Source organism: Candida albicans, chromosome R, assembly GCF_000182965.3.
Source record: "Candida albicans SC5314 chromosome R, complete sequence".
In the NCBI taxonomy this organism is placed as follows: domain Eukaryota; kingdom Fungi; phylum Ascomycota; class Pichiomycetes; order Serinales; family Debaryomycetaceae; genus Candida; species Candida albicans.
Window position 1 is genome coordinate 1642218 of NC_032096.1, and position 18377 is coordinate 1660594.

The 18377-nt window shown below is 33.0% G+C and overlaps 7 protein-coding genes across 7 annotated transcripts; 4 read left to right on the plus strand and 3 right to left on the minus strand. All coding sequences in view use genetic code 12, as the record gives it.

The window, feature by feature from the left end:
• Positions 1–264: 264 nt before the first annotated feature.
• On the plus strand, positions 265–1092 carry CAALFM_CR07570WA (uncharacterized protein; the record flags this gene model as incomplete). Its single annotated transcript, XM_705308.2, has 1 exon — positions 265–1092. The coding sequence occupies one exon, from the start codon at positions 265–267 to the stop codon at positions 1090–1092; it is 828 nt and encodes a 275-aa protein (XP_710400.2).
• Positions 1093–1146: 54 nt separating this feature from the next.
• On the minus strand, positions 1147–5010 carry TSC11 (TORC2 complex subunit; the record flags this gene model as incomplete). Its single annotated transcript, XM_707994.2, has 1 exon — positions 1147–5010. The coding sequence occupies one exon, from the start codon at positions 5008–5010 to the stop codon at positions 1147–1149; it is 3864 nt and encodes a 1287-aa protein (XP_713087.2).
• Positions 5011–7500: 2490 nt separating this feature from the next.
• Positions 7501–8103, plus strand: EMP24 (Emp24p; the record flags this gene model as incomplete). The annotated part of the gene is made up of 1 exon (XM_708421.2): positions 7501–8103. The coding sequence occupies one exon, from the start codon at positions 7501–7503 to the stop codon at positions 8101–8103; it is 603 nt and encodes a 200-aa protein (XP_713514.1).
• A 629-nt stretch (positions 8104–8732) lies between these two features.
• CAALFM_CR07600WA (DNA-dependent ATPase) lies at positions 8733–12026 on the plus strand (the record flags this gene model as incomplete). Its single annotated transcript, XM_708422.2, has 1 exon — positions 8733–12026. One exon carries the CDS (start codon positions 8733–8735, stop codon positions 12024–12026), a length of 3294 nt encoding a protein of 1097 aa, XP_713515.2.
• Positions 12027–13093: 1067 nt separating this feature from the next.
• AAT21 (aspartate transaminase) lies at positions 13094–14344 on the plus strand (the record flags this gene model as incomplete). The annotated part of the gene is made up of 1 exon (XM_706052.1): positions 13094–14344. One exon carries the CDS (start codon positions 13094–13096, stop codon positions 14342–14344), a length of 1251 nt encoding a protein of 416 aa, XP_711144.1.
• A 601-nt stretch (positions 14345–14945) lies between these two features.
• Positions 14946–15622, minus strand: RPS27 (40S ribosomal protein eS27; the record flags this gene model as incomplete). The annotated part of the gene is made up of 2 exons (XM_019475555.1): positions 14946–15191; positions 15620–15622. 2 exons carry the CDS (start codon positions 15620–15622, stop codon positions 14946–14948), a joined length of 249 nt encoding a protein of 82 aa, XP_019331100.1.
• Positions 15623–16285: 663 nt separating this feature from the next.
• On the minus strand, positions 16286–16882 carry CAALFM_CR07640CA (uncharacterized protein; the record flags this gene model as incomplete). The annotated part of the gene is made up of 1 exon (XM_706051.2): positions 16286–16882. The coding sequence occupies one exon, from the start codon at positions 16880–16882 to the stop codon at positions 16286–16288; it is 597 nt and encodes a 198-aa protein (XP_711143.2).
• Between the last annotated feature and the right edge of the window lie 1495 nt (positions 16883–18377).

Consider the following 18377-nt stretch of genomic DNA (forward strand, 5'->3'; position numbering starts at 1 on the left):
TTTAGATGTATTTTGAACATTATCTAATTTGTAGGAGTCTCATATACTCTTTGTCTATGTTTTGTGTGGACAACATTGTACAATAATTGTTGCGACATTTTGTTGCGTTGATATTTTGGTAGACATCAATTATGGAACAAATAAAAAACATAACACCAAGAATCCAGTCAGAAAATTTGTGTTTCAATTGTTGAAGCAGTATCGAAAAGGTTTTCCAGCTATAGACATCTTTACACCGGCAATCCAGGAAATACAGCTTACAGTATGTCATCATCAGTTAATTTGTCATCAACCAGAGAAATCAAAAATGAAATAGCAAAGGAAGATGTGGACGGGACCAACTCTTCAAATATACATGAATCAACAACAAAAATAAAAGACAATGTGTCTTCAAAAGACAATAATCAACATTCTGTTAATGATGACAACGATTATGACAATAAAACACCAGAGCAGTTATCAAAAATTTATGAAGAATACCGAAATCGATTCAAAGTGGCTATGGAAAAATCAAACCAATTATTTGAATCACAACAGAATCATTTCATTACCTTATCTTATTATTATCGTCGTAATCAAATTTACTTGTCGATTTTGAATGATCTATATGCTGCCAATGAAGATGAAATTAATATCGATGAAGATTTTGGAGTATCACGACTTGAAGATTTAATTGCCAAAGTACCAAGAACGAAAAAAATTTTAACTCCTATAATTAAACTGATTAAACATAGTACAATAACTGATAAGCGTGATGAACTAAGGATAGGTAATTATATGATTGAAAAAGTTTCTGATTTAATTAATGATGATTTAACCAAGTATCATACAAATCCTCAAAGTATTGAAAATTGGTGTCATCGAAATAGTGTTCCGAACTTGATAAGTGGTAATTATGTCCCCATTATATTGGATAATAATAATGACTACAATGGAATTGAGTATAATTTGAACTTGAATGATGAAGGTCATCAAGGTGCCACTTCTTCTACGAATACTACTGCCAATCTGAACTCGAACACTGGTAGTGTTAATAATAGTGCCAATACCCACACTAGAAAGAAACGTAAAGTAGAGTCTACAAAAAAGTAAATGGAATAACCAAATCAAGTCATATATATGTACATAATGATTTCTATAAATATCCTATTTTTTGTTCAAGTTCTCAAGTATCTTTGTATCTTTGTTTAGAAACAAGTTCAATATAAAGCTTCGTTGATGATATGAAAAATTCGCTTTATCGATTAATTTCATTATTTCAAGAAATAATTCTGTGTCGGAATTAAATATTTCCGGATAAATTGATCTCAATTTATTCAATTCACGAATCGACTTGTTAACAATTTTGGACAACACCGCTTGTAAATTTGTTATCAACACTATAATTTTACGTCGTAATGAAATTTTGAATTGATCGTCTTCTGTTTCTCCACCACCACCATTCTCATCAACCAGCGGCTTATCGGTATTATCACTAATGACCAATTCCTCAATATTATCACCCGTGTCATCATTGATCGTGTTAGAATTAGCTTCAGTCACTTCCACTGGAATGCTGTTGAAAATATGATAATATCTTGTATCTCTATAGGGATTACTCATCTCTATGTTGAAAATTTCAACCAAGTTTTCAACTTTTGGGTACGATAATCTCTTGCAATTGCCATATTGATCAACACAACTAACCCAATTGAATTCATCAAGAATCTCAATCCCTTCAATTGTACTGGCAATCATTCCTAACACATAAAAACAAATACCTCTTATTTGCCAAATTGAGCAAGTTTTAAAATTGTCAATGATTATGTTGATTATTGAATTATTATTGGCGTTTAATGAATTATTATACATTGGATCTAATAATTGAATTCCAAATTCTCCAAGGGCCAAATTTCCTATCAACCAAAGGTTTTGTTTAACGGCATTGATTAAAAATTTAACTTCTTCATCATCTTGATTTTCAATGTCATGAAATTTTGCATCTTGAGAAATTTGTTGGAAAATTATTTCTGTTGATAATAAAATTGAATGTAAGAATTCTTTACCTTTACCAAATTGGAAAAAGTTTAATCCTTCCTCGGTAGATAGTAAATTCTTTAAAAAATAAATCGAAAGCTGATCATCGGCATCATTATTGTCATTATCAGCATTGTTTGAATTGTTATCAGCATGAAATACGTGAGGGTAAAACTGATATTGAATAATTGAGTTGATTTTGTAAAGATACTTGAAATCTTGTGCTTGTGTCAATTTGTTAAATTTCTCTTCTAAATACCCTAATCGTTCCAAATATTTGAACCCTTCAGGAAATCTTAAAAAGTTGTTCAATAACTTTTTGCCTAATCGATACTTTTGTAGTACTTCAATCAGGGGTTGATACTGAATTAATGTATCCAAATTACTAAAATTGTCTTCCTGATAATAATGATATAATATTTCAATGGATTTTGTGACAATTTCTCCATCGCCATTCCCGTTTTCACTTGGTCCAATACAATATAAATTTTCTACCAAAAATCTAATTATAAATAATCTGCATTCTTCAGTCTTAATTAATCGGGGTAATACGTGTTTTAATATATAGTTTCTGATTTTAAAGTTGCTTACTCTGATTGCCATTTCCAAGACATTTCTAAACGGGGAATCAATGGAAAAATCAGCATACTTGAAAATTGTTAATATAAACAAATTGTTAGTTTCTGATTCAGTGCTTGAAGATATTATATTCAAAAATAGTGTGAAAAACTGCCATTGTTCCAACATTCGAATTCCCAGGCTATGACTACTTAAAACACCAATAAATCTCAAATATCCCACTGACGCCGTTGTTTCAAGTCTCTTTTCGCTCAAAATTGGGTCCTTTGAGGTTATCCCACTAAAGGGGTCAATTTGTGCCACTATCTCGGAAATTTGAGGTAATAATTTAGATTTGCTTAGGTACTTGATACCATTGTCTAAACTTAAAAATAATTCAATCAATTGACAACCAATGTTAATGTATTTGAAACTATTTTTATCTTTTGTTAGAGATACTGTGGAAAACCGATATTTAAATGGCCGATAAAATGACAATAATCTTTTGAAAAATTTTGGAACTTTTTCTAAAACTTCATCAAATCTTTTTGGATTACCTAAGGGGCCTTGGATTAAAGTTAATAGCAATTGCCAATTCCAGTCTTCAAACTCTTTAACTGCTAGTATCTTACTATTACTAACCATAGTTTTGAAGGTGTTATCATCAATGTTATATTTTGCCTGTATATTAAGTTGTTTAATGCTTGATTTCACGTGTTGATTGTACTCTGGTGTAGGACGAAATTCATGTCTTGTTTCATTGAAAATTTCAAATGAAGCACATAAAGATAAATCAGGGAGTAACAGTTTTTCACCAATTAATTCGGCGGGCAAATAGTTGTTTGCCATTGCATACAAATTTGTCAATAACATAGTTGCTCGTTTATGTTCAATGCTGCGTGATGGGATGTCTATCCCACGATTTTCTTCAATTATCTGAGTTAAATGTTTAAAAATGCCATTTTTTATAAGTATCAACGTTAGGAGTCCTTGATGATGGTGTAATATGTTTTTGCTGAATTCATCGTCTATTGGTTTGAACTCAAATTTGAATTGATAGCCATCGTTAAATAACTCATTATATCTCATTATTGAATCTCCAATGGGTGAGTTTTTCAACCAAGGAAAGCTTTGGATCATTAAAGCATCCAATAACAAATCTAAAATCGATTCTCGTACTTTGGTATTCTTTTTCTGCAAATTCATAAGAAGATTTTTAATGCTTGTAAAGTCATTGATCAGGTATGCAATTATCCCATTGAAATTTTTTAATAAAGTCGATATCAAGAATGATATTTTTTGAAGTTTATAATTGGATGTTTTTCTTATTCTGGTTGAATTATTGTCAAGGTTGGTCTCATCGTCATGGTCACTTAAATTTGAATAGATTGAGATCAATGAATCTAAATCAAATCCATTCCGAACAAATTTTCTTGAATTTTCAAAATCTAACAACTTTAAAACAATCATCAAACAAGTTGAACCAATTTCGACTGGTTTGTCTAAAATTGAATTAATAATCAACTTAAATCCACCAGAATGACAAATTAATTCTGGATTCAATAATGTTATTTCGCAAATGGTTTCTAGGCATGCATTTTTAAAACTTTCAGGAATGCTCTCTATCCTTTTCGTTATAATTCTGTCCTGATCATTAATTCCATTTATATTTCCAAACCCATTGTTACTACTATCGCCATTCTCTTCAACTATAGTAATTAAAGTCTTGATGACCCCAACCGACAATAAATCTGAACCTTTATCAACAGTCAAAAACTCTCGAATCAATTTCAAACTTTGTTCCATTTCGATCAATGACACATTCCGCGTGTTCGATAAACTGATAATAATATAAATTAATAATTTCTGTTGCACCAATATCATCAAACTTTCGTAATTAACAATCAAGTATCGAATTATCCTATAGCATGAACTTCGAACTTCAGAAGTTGGGTGGTTCAACATAAATTGTATTCTTGGTAACACAGCCTTGATTTGTACGTCATGTTTTAAGTTAGGATGTTGTTGAAATAGCATAACCAAATCATTTGCCTTGGCGACTATTGAATATTCATTTTTATCTTTGAATACAGACAAGTTAGACAATAGATCACTTAGTAGCCAAGTTGGACTCTCTGTATTTTGGATTGAGTTTAAACTGGTATTATCCTGTAACATCGACATAGTTGCACTCCTTGCTCTCTTTATATCGGGACGTGGTGGTCTGCTTTGATGTTTTCCTAGCTTTGAATGTGGTGATGAAGTAGTTGATAGTAGTGTGTTGTCATTCTCGTGGTGCTGTTGACCAGTTCTATTTCGATCAACAGAATGAAATGCTATGTCTATGGAATTTAATGTGGCACTTCTACCTCGCTCACTTTCAGAACGTTGTTTGATGGATGAAGATGATGATAGCGGTAGATCAACGTGACTCATATGCTAAAATTAAAAAAAAAAAAAACAGAATTGGTTTTGAGAAGTTACCTGAATAGATCTCGTCAAGGAATATCTGCTTTCGTCTGTATTTTACTATGTGTGTGAGTGTGTGTATTTGTTTGCAAATTTGGTGAGTCTCCTTTCGTGTTTGTTTTTTTCTGATAATCAAGTCGTGCAAGGTGTGCAAATCAAAGTTACTGCCAAATCCAGTTGACCAAATGATTCGTTAAGAAGTTTATTCACACTCCTAATTGAACGTTGTACAAATAGTATTTATCCAGAACTGGAAACCAATCTGATACAGCAGTAAATTAATACCTGTTTTTATATCTTTTTTAAATTTKTTTTGCATTTTTGCATATTCTTTATTTTGTTTTGCGTTTTTGCATCTTTTTTAWTTGTTTTCATTTGACAGTTTGATAATATAACTTCTTTTATAAATTATTAGGCAATACCTCAGKGTTTTTAGATTGTGATAGCAGCATTAGCATGGGGCTTTGATTTATAAAATGGATTGTATTTAATATTGATTGGACAGCTTCATATGTAATTGGATACTAGTTTGGTTAATTCGTTTTCATTTGTTTAACACCTTCTTCGTAATGTGGATTTATGACAACAGTGACATCAATTTCTAAATCTACTTCTGGAGTCTTATAATATAACAAATCTATTATGCATTTTYTTTTTCTATTTTTTCATTTAATTATATTTTTTCATTCTTGATTGTATTTTTTTTGCATAATGTGCTCCAACAAGTATTCAAACAATAGGTTCCAGGCAAGTTAAGAGAATCATTTATGGAATTGGTTTTTAAAATCAACATGAGGAGACTTATCTGATATACCATTAGTTATACTATGCGTTTTTTTATTTGTATTTTTTCATTTTATTTTWTTTTTATATTTGTGTTTGTGTTTTTTAACYGCATATTGTGCTCCAATAAAAAATTCAAGTRACAATGGAAAGAGCCTTGGTTATTCATCTACTTTCTGAATGGACATTGATTTGGAAAACCGCTTTAGGAGTCTTATAATTTATARCAACAACTTTATTATGAGTCTTTTTTTATGCTTTTTTATATTTTATTTTTATTTTTTGATTATTTATTTGGTTTCTTTTCCTCATAATGATGCTCCAGTAATATTCCAAACAGTAGTAGTGAGTAGCGCCTAGGTTAWCCATTCTGTTACCCGATGATGATGATTTTGTTAACCGCTTGAGGAGACTACCCCCATATAACAATAAATATATTATGCGTCYTTTTTTGTATTTTTTAATCTATAATTCATATTTTTATATCATTGATTTGTTTATTTTCAGCATAATTGTGCTCCAATAACTTCCCAAACAGTAGTAGTGAATAGCGCCCCGGCTATCCATATTGTTACTCTATAATGTTGATTTTATTAACCGCTTGAGGAGTCTTATATTATGTAACAATAACTCTATTATGCGTTCTTTTTTTGTATTTTTTAATCTATTATTTATAWTTTTATATTGTTGATTTGTTTTTTAATCGCATAATGATGTTCCAACAAGCTTCTATAGAAGAGATGAGATTCCTGGTTCCTTGTTGAATGAAATTAATTTTGGAAATTGATTGTAAAGCAAAAGAATAAAAGAAAAAGTGGTATAAAGTTGCAAAAAAAATTTGGGCGCCAAGAAGAGTTTAAATACTTTTGCAAATCTTGTCATAAATATCCAAAGCGTGTAATAATTATAAAGCTCATCCTCACATTGGTTGCAAAACTTACAATAAAGTGCGGCTTGAAGTAGACTTCCTAAATAAGGAATAGTTGAAAAAAAATATTAACATTACTCTGGAAATCATGAATGATTAATGTCTCACTCAATAATACCCGAAGTCCATCTAAGACAAATTACTACCCTAATAAAACCTATGTATTGTGGGACTAGCAATGTCAGAAGCTATTGAAACTACTTCACTGTAAGCAATAATTGAACCTTCTGGTGTAACTGTTTGCAATAGTGAAATTTGTGTTTTGTGGTTTACATTTTGTTATATTTTGCAGAAAAACTGAAGTAGACTTTATCTTAAACTAAAATTCTACAAATATTTGCAGTGCTTGATCTATGTTCTTCAAAATACTCCCTAGAGAAATACAGTACCATCTAATTACTTGCAAAAGAATCTGTCGCCACGCAACTACTAACCTAGTGAGTCAAAAGAGAATTCATCAAATCAATTGACAATACTTGTGTCACGTGACAAAAATTTGCTTAGATTTGACCAAATTACGCGTTCCTTTTTTTTTTTACCAGTCTTCCCCCAACGAAAGAAAATAACAACGAAACGAAAATCAATCCAAACAGAAAAAAAAAAGAAAAATTTTCGAGATCAACATTTGGATTAGCACCACTGTTCTATCATACACAACAACAGTTCTCAGTTTTTCCTCAATCGAAATTCAATAGAAAGTATTCGCATAGGAACAATCCATCATTAGACTTGAGAACAATTTTACAATGAAGTCATTATTTGTTTCACTTTTCCTTTTTTTTATATCATCAATTTCAGCTCATAATGTGTTGATTGCTCCATATGGTAAACAATGCTTTTACGAGTCATTGAACAAAAATGATGAATTGGCAATCAGTTTTCAAGTTGGGTCACGTAATCCTTATAATTCCGAACAATATACCATTGATTTCTATATCAATTCACCTCAAGGACAAACCGTTTTAAAGAAAACTGGGTTGGACCATGGTGACGAAACCATTACTGCCACATCCAGTGGGAAATATTCGTATTGTTTTAGCAATGAAAGAACCGGTGTTGTTGACTTAGATGTCAGTTTCAATATTCACGGAGTTGTTTATGTCGATGTGAACGATCCAAAACTGGGAACTTTGGACTATGCTATCCAAAAATTAAGCCAATTGACCGATGATGTCAGAGCCGAACAAGGATACCTTGTTATCAGAGAAAGAACTCACAGAAATACAGCTGAATCTACTAACTCCAGAGTCAAATGGTGGTCAGTTTTCCAGATCTTTGTTGTTGCTGCCAACTCTATTTTCCAAATCTATTATTTGAGAAGATTTTTTGAAGTGCAATCAGTTGTATAGGAAGGAGATTTAGTGTTTACATCATTGTATAATTCTAGCATTGTCTCAAATAATCAAAACGAATACATATATATTTTTGGTTTACGTATTTTCAAAGCTTGTCTTTTATGGAACTTCCAATGACCCCATAGTGGTTTGATTATTTATTGCTATTGTAGCTTTTCTCTAGTACAAATAACCAACTTTTGCTAGTCTTAAATGGAGCCCCGAGCAGGAAATCCATCGCTAAGTATCGCCCGTTGAAAGAAGAGATTTACAAGAGGGGCTAGTAGTTCATGGTATTGATAACAAGCCCAAGCTCAACAGATCAACTAATATTGACCAGGAAATTTCTGTTATTGCATACGGCATACTTAGACCCAGAGCTAGTAAGTTTGTTGTTTCATCAAAGATTCATAAAACCATTGTCGTGAAAAATTGAGACACGACCTGCATTTCAGTCGACGCGTGTTTTTCAATTCTCTTTTTTCTTCTTCTTTTTGACGTTCCCGTCCAAGAATCTGTAGCGATACAGAGAACCAAGCCATCTCCATCCATAAAAAACCGCAAGAAAAAAAAAATTTAATCCCCCAAGTAAACAGGTACCAATAGTAAATACATTTTGCTGGTATTACTTATTTTCATTCAATATGAGTTGGTTTAGAAGAAATAAACCAACGGAGGAATCATCTACAGCTGATCCAAACACAACGCCTAGCAAGAAGAATCGAGTTCAGGTCCCTTCTTCATCACCAATAACCATCAACTCATCACCAACTAAAGAGTCCACGATTCAACAGCCATCATTGGCCTCAAAGTTAATAAGCAATGAAAAGGAGCGAGAATTGGAATTTAAAAGACAAAAGATCAGACAGCATAAAGATTTCCCGTTGATTCGGAAGAAGTTTAATTACTTATCTGAAAGTGATATATTGAAGGCATTTGTGAAATGTAAGGGAAATGCCAGAGACATCAACAAGTATTTGGAAACAAATTTTGATAGAAATGAATACTTGAGGAAAGAAAATGAACAACGACAAAAGATTATCCAACAACAAGAAGAAATGAGAGAAAAGAATCGACAATTGAGATTCCAACAACTCGTTGAACAAACAAGTAAAAGCAGTACCCCAGAAGTTGAACGTGGCATTATCACTGATGATGTCAGTGGGTACGACGAGGAAGATGAATCTCCTGTCAAAATCAAAAAAGGTAGAGCAACAGTTAAAATAGACGACATGTCACCAACAAAACCAAATGCCCGTGAATCTACCAAAGTCAGTATCAAAAGTAAAAAATCAATTAGCGACAAATATAATAGACAATCTACATTAGATAAATATGCGAGACAATTTAAACCAGATCAAACTAGCAGATTGGAATCATTACCGAAAAAGAGAAGATTAGTGAGATTGTCAAGCTTAGAGGATTCATCGACTCCAAGCTCAAGATCGATATCACCAATCCCTGCCCCTGTTGGATTGGCAGCTAGATTCAGTTATAGAGAATCCAATACCCCAAATCCACCTCTGGACCAACCTGACGTGATAGAAATTGGTGATACCGAAGAGGAGGCAGAACCTGAGGATGAATTAGAAATGTTAGAACGTAAAATCTTAGAAAATCGTAAAAAGAGGAGACAAAATCAAGTTCAACAACCGAAACAAGATAAACAGAATCAAAGGAAACCATCTAGTACCAAAGCGATTATTAACCTCAGTGATGATGAGAATGAGGATATTGAAGAGTTACTAGATGACGACGAAGAGGATGGTGACAGTGATTCATTGGATGAAGCTGAAGACGATGAAATGGATACCGGATACACCTCGATAGACCAGAAAGTTTTGGAATTTATCAATAGTGCTCCTATCGAAGATTTATCAGATATTTGTGGAATTGAACCAAGTGTAGCTGAAATTGTGATTTCACAAAGACCTTTCCATTCGTTGGACGTTATTGCCGAAAATGATTTCCCATTGACCGATGCAGATGCTGCTAAAAGTAAGAGAAAGAAAAAGAAGTTGGGGTTGAAAATGATTGAGACAACGGAAGGCAATCTCAAAGGATACAAAGCAGTGGATTCCTTGATTAAGCAATGTGCAGAATATGGGGATAGGCTAACTGAACAGATGAAATCATGGGGTGTGTCATTAACCACTGAGCAAGGTGAATTAGATATGGTCGATTTGGACCCCATTGAGGAACAAGAAGTTGTTGATCTTGACAAGGAAGACGACGACTTTGATGAAGACATTATAATGGTTAAGAAAAGATACTTGACAATGAAATATATCAAAGACAAACCGGCTTTGTTAGCAGACGACGTGACATTGAATAATTACCAACAAGTGGGTATCAACTGGCTTAATCTTTTGTACCAAAACAAATTGTCATGTATCTTGGCCGACGAGATGGGTCTTGGTAAAACTTGTCAAGTCATTGCATTTATGGCCCATTTGAAGCAAGTTGGGGAACGAGGTCCTCATTTGGTGGTAGTACCGGCATCAACAATTGAAAATTGGCTACGTGAATTCAACAAATTTTGTCCTGACTTACTGGTTAGAGCGTATTATGGTAGTCAAGCAGAACGAGAAGAACTACGTTACGAATTACTGAATGATGACGAATTTGAAGTCTTGGTGACAACGTATACATTGGCATGTGGTAGTCCTGCTGATGCTAAATTTTTGAAAAGCCAAAATTTCAATGTGATAGTTTATGATGAAGGTCACTTGTTGAAAAATTCAACTTCAGAAAGGTACAATAAACTTATGAGGCTAAAAGGTAATTTTAGATTATTATTGACAGGTACTCCATTGCAGAATAATTTGAAAGAATTAGTTTCGTTGTTATCATTTATGTTACCACAGTTGTTTAATGAAAAGAGGGAAGAATTGTCTTCTATTTTTAATCAAAAATCCGGGACTGTTACCAAAGAGAATGATCACAACCCATTGTTGGCACAGCAGGCAATCAAAAATGCCAAAACCATGATGGCTCCATTTGTCTTGAGGCGTCGTAAGGATCAAGTTTTGCAGCATTTACCACCGAAAATCCTGCAAGTGGTGCATTGCACAATGACTAAAGACCAAAAAAGACTATATCTTGACCATTTCAATAATGGGAAATATGTGAGTTCAGAAAGACAGAGAAGAAGAACGTTACCACCAGAAACAGTAGCTAAATTAAATAGAGAAGATCCGATACCGACATCATCCAATGTCTTGATGGAACTTCGTAAGGCAGCATTACATCCGTTGTTGTTCAGAGTGATTTTTGACGACTCGAAATTACAAGAAATGAGTAAAGCAATCATGATGGAGCCGGAATATGCCACGGCTAATCAAACGTATATTTTTGAGGATATGCAAGTAATGTCGGATTTTGAATTGGACCGTTTGTGCACCCAATTCCCGAAAACATTAAGCAAATGGAAATTAGGTGATGAAAAGTTCTTGGACAGTGGTAAGGTTATTGAATTAGGCAAAATTTTGCAACACATCATCGACAATAAAGGAGAAAAAGTGTTGATTTTTTCTTTGTTTACTCAAGTTTTAGATATTTTGGAGAGAGTATTGTCAATATTCAATTATAAATTTGCAAGACTAGACGGGAATACTCCAGTTCAGGAAAGACAAGATTTGATTGATCTTTTCAACCAAGATGACAAAATACATATCTTTTTAATTTCCACTAAAGCTGGTGGTGTCGGTATCAATTTAGTAGCAGCCAACCATGTCATTATGTTTGATCAGTCATTCAACCCACATGAAGATAAGCAAGCAGAGGATCGTGCCCATAGAGTTGGACAAACCAAAGAAGTGAAAGTTTATCGATTAATTAGTGATGAAACAATTGAAAAGAATATTTTCTCAGTCGCTAGAAACAAATTAGAGTTAGACGAAAAGATTTCAACATTAGAGTCAATAGTTTATAGTTGAGCAAAATAAGAAATGTACACATTTGAAGCTGATTTTCCCGCTTGTTTTGGTAATGCTGACTTGCGTTAGATGCAGATTGAAGTGAATACAAGTCTCTGATGAACTGAGAATTTGATTATTGGAAAATCAAGAGTTTCTCTATACCTTCCTTAATCAATACAGCCATGTTACTTTCGGGAGAGAGGGCTATCGTAATAGACGAGCTCACAAAGCCTTACAAAGTATTGCTATTTGAAAGCCGAAACAAGAACAATGAGAAGATAATCAAGATGAAATATGGGAAAAAACAAGCGACAGTTTCTATTGTCACACCAAAAACCAAGACCAGAACAAAACCAGTATTGGTGGTGGTGGATTGACAGTATTTTTACCCCAGAATTGGTAAAAATCGGTTTAATTCGGACTTGGAATTGCATAAATGGCTCCTCTTTATGCCTATTTATTGATTCACAATAGAAGAAAGAATTAAATGCCTCACTCTTAATCTGCCCACATCTACTTTCCCCCAAATTTTCTAAACAACAATGTTTGTTTAAATGGCGCATGTATTGTATTGTGTGGTACCGCGCCGAGCGATACTTTCTAGTATTTTGTTTGTTGTTCCGATTTCCCCTCTTTTTGTTTTGGGGGGTTCTTCGTCTGTGTATAAAATGTGTGTATTATGGGGGTAAAGATGGACGGTTTTTTTTTTCTCTTTGTTGTTGTTGCTGCTGCATAGCATCCTTCTTTCCTTCTCTTTTGCTTAACTGCGAACGGAAAAATTTAAGAGCAACAACAAATTTTATAAAATTGCCACAAGACAATAAAAAAAAAAGCGAAAATAAAAATTTGACTTTCGCATAAAAGGAATTAACATCAATGGTAGTGTGTTCTACAATGACACACACACACATAAATCTAATAGTCCCCCTCTCTCTTTCTCCATCAAGTTTTTTTTTTGGTTGTATATATATATATATAATTAAGAGTTTGTTACTTTTCTTTCCTTGTTAACATATTTTCTGCTTTTTTCCTTTTCAAGGTTTAAATAATCTACATTAAAACTTACTAAAAACTATTACTTCATTATGGCTCCATTTGCAGGTATTAAAGAATTACCACCAGATCCATTGTTCGGATTAAAGGCACGTTACAATGCTGATTCTCGTACAAATAAAGTTGATTTGGGGATTGGTGCCTACAGAGACAACAACGGGAAACCATGGATTTTGCCAGCTGTTAGACAAGCAGAACAGAAATTGATCAACTCACCTGATTACAACCATGAGTATCTTTCTATCAGTGGATTTGCTCCATTTACTGAAAGTGCAGCCAAAGTTATTTTGGGTGAAAACTCATTAGCCATCAAGGATAAAAAAATTGTATCACAACAAAGTTTATCAGGTACCGGTGCCTTACATTTAGCTGGTGTTTTCATTAAAGAGTTTTACCAAGGTAACCACACCATTTATTTATCACAACCAACTTGGGCCAACCACAAGCAAATTTTCGAATACATTGGTTTCAAAGTTGCTAGTTATCCATATTGGAACAATGACACCAAGTCATTGGACTTGAGCGGGTTCTTGAAAGCCATTTCCAGTGCTCCTGATGGTTCAGTGTTTTTGTTGCATGCATGTGCCCATAATCCTACTGGGTTAGATCCTAATCAAAGTCAATGGGACGAAATCTTGGCTGCCTTGGAAAAAAAGAAGCATTTCATCATTTTTGACTCTGCATATCAAGGTTTTGCCAGTGGAGATTTGGAAAAAGATGCTTATCCAATTAGAAAGGCAATTGACTCTAAAGTTATCACTTCTCCAATTATTATCTGTCAATCATTTGCCAAGAATGTTGGTATGTATGGAGAAAGAGTTGGTGCCATCCATGTGATACCATCAACTGTTGAATCTAACGATTCCTTGAACCGAGCTATAAAGTCTCAATTGAACAGAATCATACGTTCTGAACTTTCTAATCCTCCTGCCTATGGTTCTAAAATTGTTGCTACCATCTTGAATGATCCAGAATTATATTCTCAGTGGCGTAAAGATTTAGTGACAATGTCTTCTAGAATTGGTGAGATGAGAAATACATTGAGAAGCAAATTGGAAAGTTTAGGAACCCCAGGTACTTGGAATCACATAACTGAACAAACAGGTATGTTTTCATTTACTGGTTTAACCCCACAAATGGTTGAACGTTTGGAGAAACACCACGGTATCTATTTGGTTAGCAGTGGTAGAGCCTCTGTTGCCGGATTGAATGAACATAATGTCGACCAAGTAGCTAAAGCTATTGATGAAGTGGTTAGACATTTTGGTAAAAGTAAACTTTAGAGATTAAGTTAGTTGTTACTTTTTTTAAGGTGTTTACTAGCTTATTGTTATTGATTTTTGATTTTTGATGCTTATTTATTTCCTTATATTTCATATCTAAGTAGATGGTGGTTGCAAAGTTACTTTTTTCTATTTCATAGTTTTAATTTATGTGCATTGTTATCTTGTTGTTGTTAATATCTGTTCGACTCGTCTTTGTAGAAAAGTATATTGGGATTGCAGATAGAGCCCTTTGTACGTGAAAACTCACCCTTTCAACAAGAACCTTTGCACTTTTTTAACTTATGATCTTAATGAAGATAGCTCTGGTAATTTTTTTTTTAAATTCTGTATATATTAATGATAAATTTTACAAATATGTATATAAAAAAATAAGATTTATAAAATTTATTTGGTTAAAATTCCTCCCCAAAAATAAAAATAAAAATGGATAGAATTCCTATGATACATATTATATTACCAACTTTTCTTTTCTTTTCTTCTTCTTCTCTTTAATAATAGTTATTTCTTCATGCAAATTTTCATTTTCATTCTAACTTCTTGGTGTTTTCTTTATTGTTGTGATTGTGTATGTGAGTTTTTTTTTCTTCTAAAAAGCCGTTTACTTTCTTCTGAATGAACAACCTTCAGTCAATTTAGCTTTACCACCAGTTGGGGTACACAAAACAGTAGAACAAGAGTCACAAGTGACAGCAGTTTGAGCGTGACTGAAAACAGTGGTGATATTAAGACATCCTTGACATTTAACGTCCATAAAGAAAGATCTTGGTTGTTGAACTAAAGTTTTCAATTTGTGTTGTTTAGCTTCAGTGGCTGGAGATGGATGTAATAAATCTTGAACTAAAACCTATACGAAAAAAAAATAATAGTTAGTATTACATGTTTTATTTGAAAGATTGTGTCTGAGTTATGTCAATGTGGGAAAAGGAGGGTTATATTCGTTTCGATGATTTCAGTAATAACACACGGATCCACACAAAAGTATATTTCTTTGACGTTTTCTGAGGTGGTAACTTTCATGCTGATTCTCTTCTCATTTTCCTGTTCTTTTAAAGTAGTAGTTGATATTAATATGTTGATCCTAATTCATTATTCGGTAGTACAATGTTTTCTGATTTGTTAATCATCATTCCGTATTCTATGCTTCGTCTTATTCAATTTTTATTTCAATTCAATTATATCTTGATTCCAGTAAAATAGTATGCTCCTATATTATGATATTCTGATCATCCAAGAATATCCCTCCATAACTCATGGTAAATCTAATGAACATACCATTGCTAACTTGTTTCTCTAATATGTATAATTCAAAAACTGAAATCTATTGAAAACTGAAAATTTTTTTTTTTTCTCTTTTCTTCTTTCCAATTAGGTTTCGTGAGTTACCAAAAAAAAAATGCGATAGTATGGCAAGAGAGAAGAAGATTTCTCACTATACGCAGCATATTGGGGGAGGAAGTTAGTTTTTTTTTGTTTGTGTGTGTACAAATGTCCACTTTTCATTCAAAGCAATACATCACGTGCAAACAATTAGGGCTATTAGGGCTCAACATTTTTTTTTTCCAATTGTGAAACAACCAAAACTAAAACTGCAAAAAGTATCAAGAATAGCTTTTCAATGGTTGAGCCAATATTTTATTTGATCAGTAAACTCATTTTTATCAGAGAATACAGCCCCAAGGTTGAATTATTCTACCATCAATTTGAGATGTGACTTATTGGATATATATTTTGCACCTGACTACAGTCCACACTCTACACAATGCCTACAAATGAAAAAGTACTCACTATGATAGAGTATTCTGTTTCAGGACTATTAAATATGCACCAGAGTTTAGATCTATCGTAATTGTAAATCTTTATGAAATTATATCAAATAAACAGAATCAGTTTTTGGTTGGCAAGTTTCTTAATTTGACTGGTCTCATCTTGGAATATTTTTTATTCTAAACTATGCTTAGGTACTGATGGGAAAAACCCTTCTTCCTGAATTTTCACCGCTCTTTGTTGATTATATTTCTTTTTTTGATGAAACATCAATCTATTTTTATAAATGTCTTGATTCAATTGATACAATTTGAATTTAAACTCCAGGATTTTCTTACTTGTTTCTTCTAATTCTTTTGTAACATCGGCCAATTCTTGTTTCAATTTTTCATATTTCGACTCTGTATATTTATCCTTATCCTTATCCTTGCCCTTGTCTTTATCTTTATCCTTCTGTTTCCAATATCCTGCCACAGTGTTCCAAATATATGGTTTTTCCGACTCAACATCTTTCTCCAATTTTGATTTCTTGTCCGTGAGTGTCTGTTTTTTGTCTAGTAGTTCAGTGTACTCTTGAGGATGTATGGCATTGGCAAATTGATTATCTAATAAATGTTGTGGACAAGTATAGAAAAAATCACCATTACCATCAGCTAGTAGAACTGTTGTTGCTGGTTTATAACATATAAGACAAGCTTTTGAATCCAGAGATGCAACTAGTTTAACATGATATTTATTCGGAAATGGGGGTTGCTGTGGTGGTTTACTCATAATGCAATCATCAATCACTAGTAGATACTAGTGGCGGGCAGTTATTGTAGACTTGTGTCTTTCTTATCCTCTTCTTCAAGACTAACTGTGTCAAAGAAATGGTGAGAAGTAGCCTCCACGATATTTCTTATTGATAAGTAAATGGTCGTGTATCTTTGGTGAAAAAAATATATACCTCAATTGTTTGATAGAATTGCAACATTACATTCTGTCAATGAATTGGAATTATTGATGTGCTCTAGAATTCAAAAAGTTGCTGTCCTATTTCTTCGTTTCTTCTTAGTTAGTAAGCTCAATTGGTCTGTTGATTTTATTTTCGTGCTATTCAAACCATGTATTGGGTCTCCGTGGATAGGAAATCTTAAATATTATATTATTCGATTTGTAAAACATGCAGGGGAGAGAAGGGGGAGGGGAAGTAAGGAAGAGGAGGATGGATGGATGTATTGGTTATACGTCTTGAAAAATTAGCTGAAAGTGTGGAGATGTTTAATATTATTAGTTCTTTATTGTTTTCTTGCTACTCGTTAAAGACCTCTCCGTTATATTAACACTGATTTGCAAAAAAAATTATAAAGATTTTCAAAACTTTACAAATTTTCGTGTTTCACTTGTGATTTTCTTGCTATTAATTAGTAATAATAATAATATTATTATTAAGTATGCACTTGTATTGTAGTCTCTCAATTTAACTTCCTTTTTTACATACATACAAGTACATTCTATTATCTATGTAAACTTACACAATTTCTAAAAACGGCAATAATAATGTCGCTGCGGTCGATTTACACGACAAGAAAAAAAAACCAACCAACAACAAAACTTAACCACCACTACAATTACCACGACATTATTTGATTAACCTTTGACCAATGAAACAGCTTTATCTGATAGTGCTTCTCCGCACCCCACCCGCTCTTACTCTTATACAATACTAAGAAGGCTCACTTATTAAGAAAGCCTATCATAAGAATGAATAAAGAATATAGCTAAATATACCTCAATTGATAATTTGTAGAATACAGTTCGTTTCTATTCAAAATATATTTTGTGGTTTCCTCATTATGCCGATGTAAATTCATTATTTAACACGGGGTGAAAATCAACAACAAACGACATCACGACATCTCGACACAATTTATTCATTCGGCCGTCATTTTTTCTGATACTTGGGTTAAGTTGGGTGTGGATGTCGTCGCATGTCGTGTTTCATTAACCCTAGAAAGAAGCCGAAACAACAAACAAAACAACAACAAACTAATTTGGGGGGGGGGGGATGGAAAAAAAGAGGAAGAAGAATTGAGCGAGAGAAAAGGCGACAAAAGGCAAAGGCAAAACAGAAGGGAAAAAAAGAATAAAACTTTCTTTTAAGGAAGAGAGAGATAGAGAGAGAGAAAGAAACAGTGAGTGAGAAAATTTTCTAATTAAACAAGAACAAAAAGGAAGGAAAAAAAAAAACACATCATTTTTTTTGTCCAGACAGCAATTCAACAAC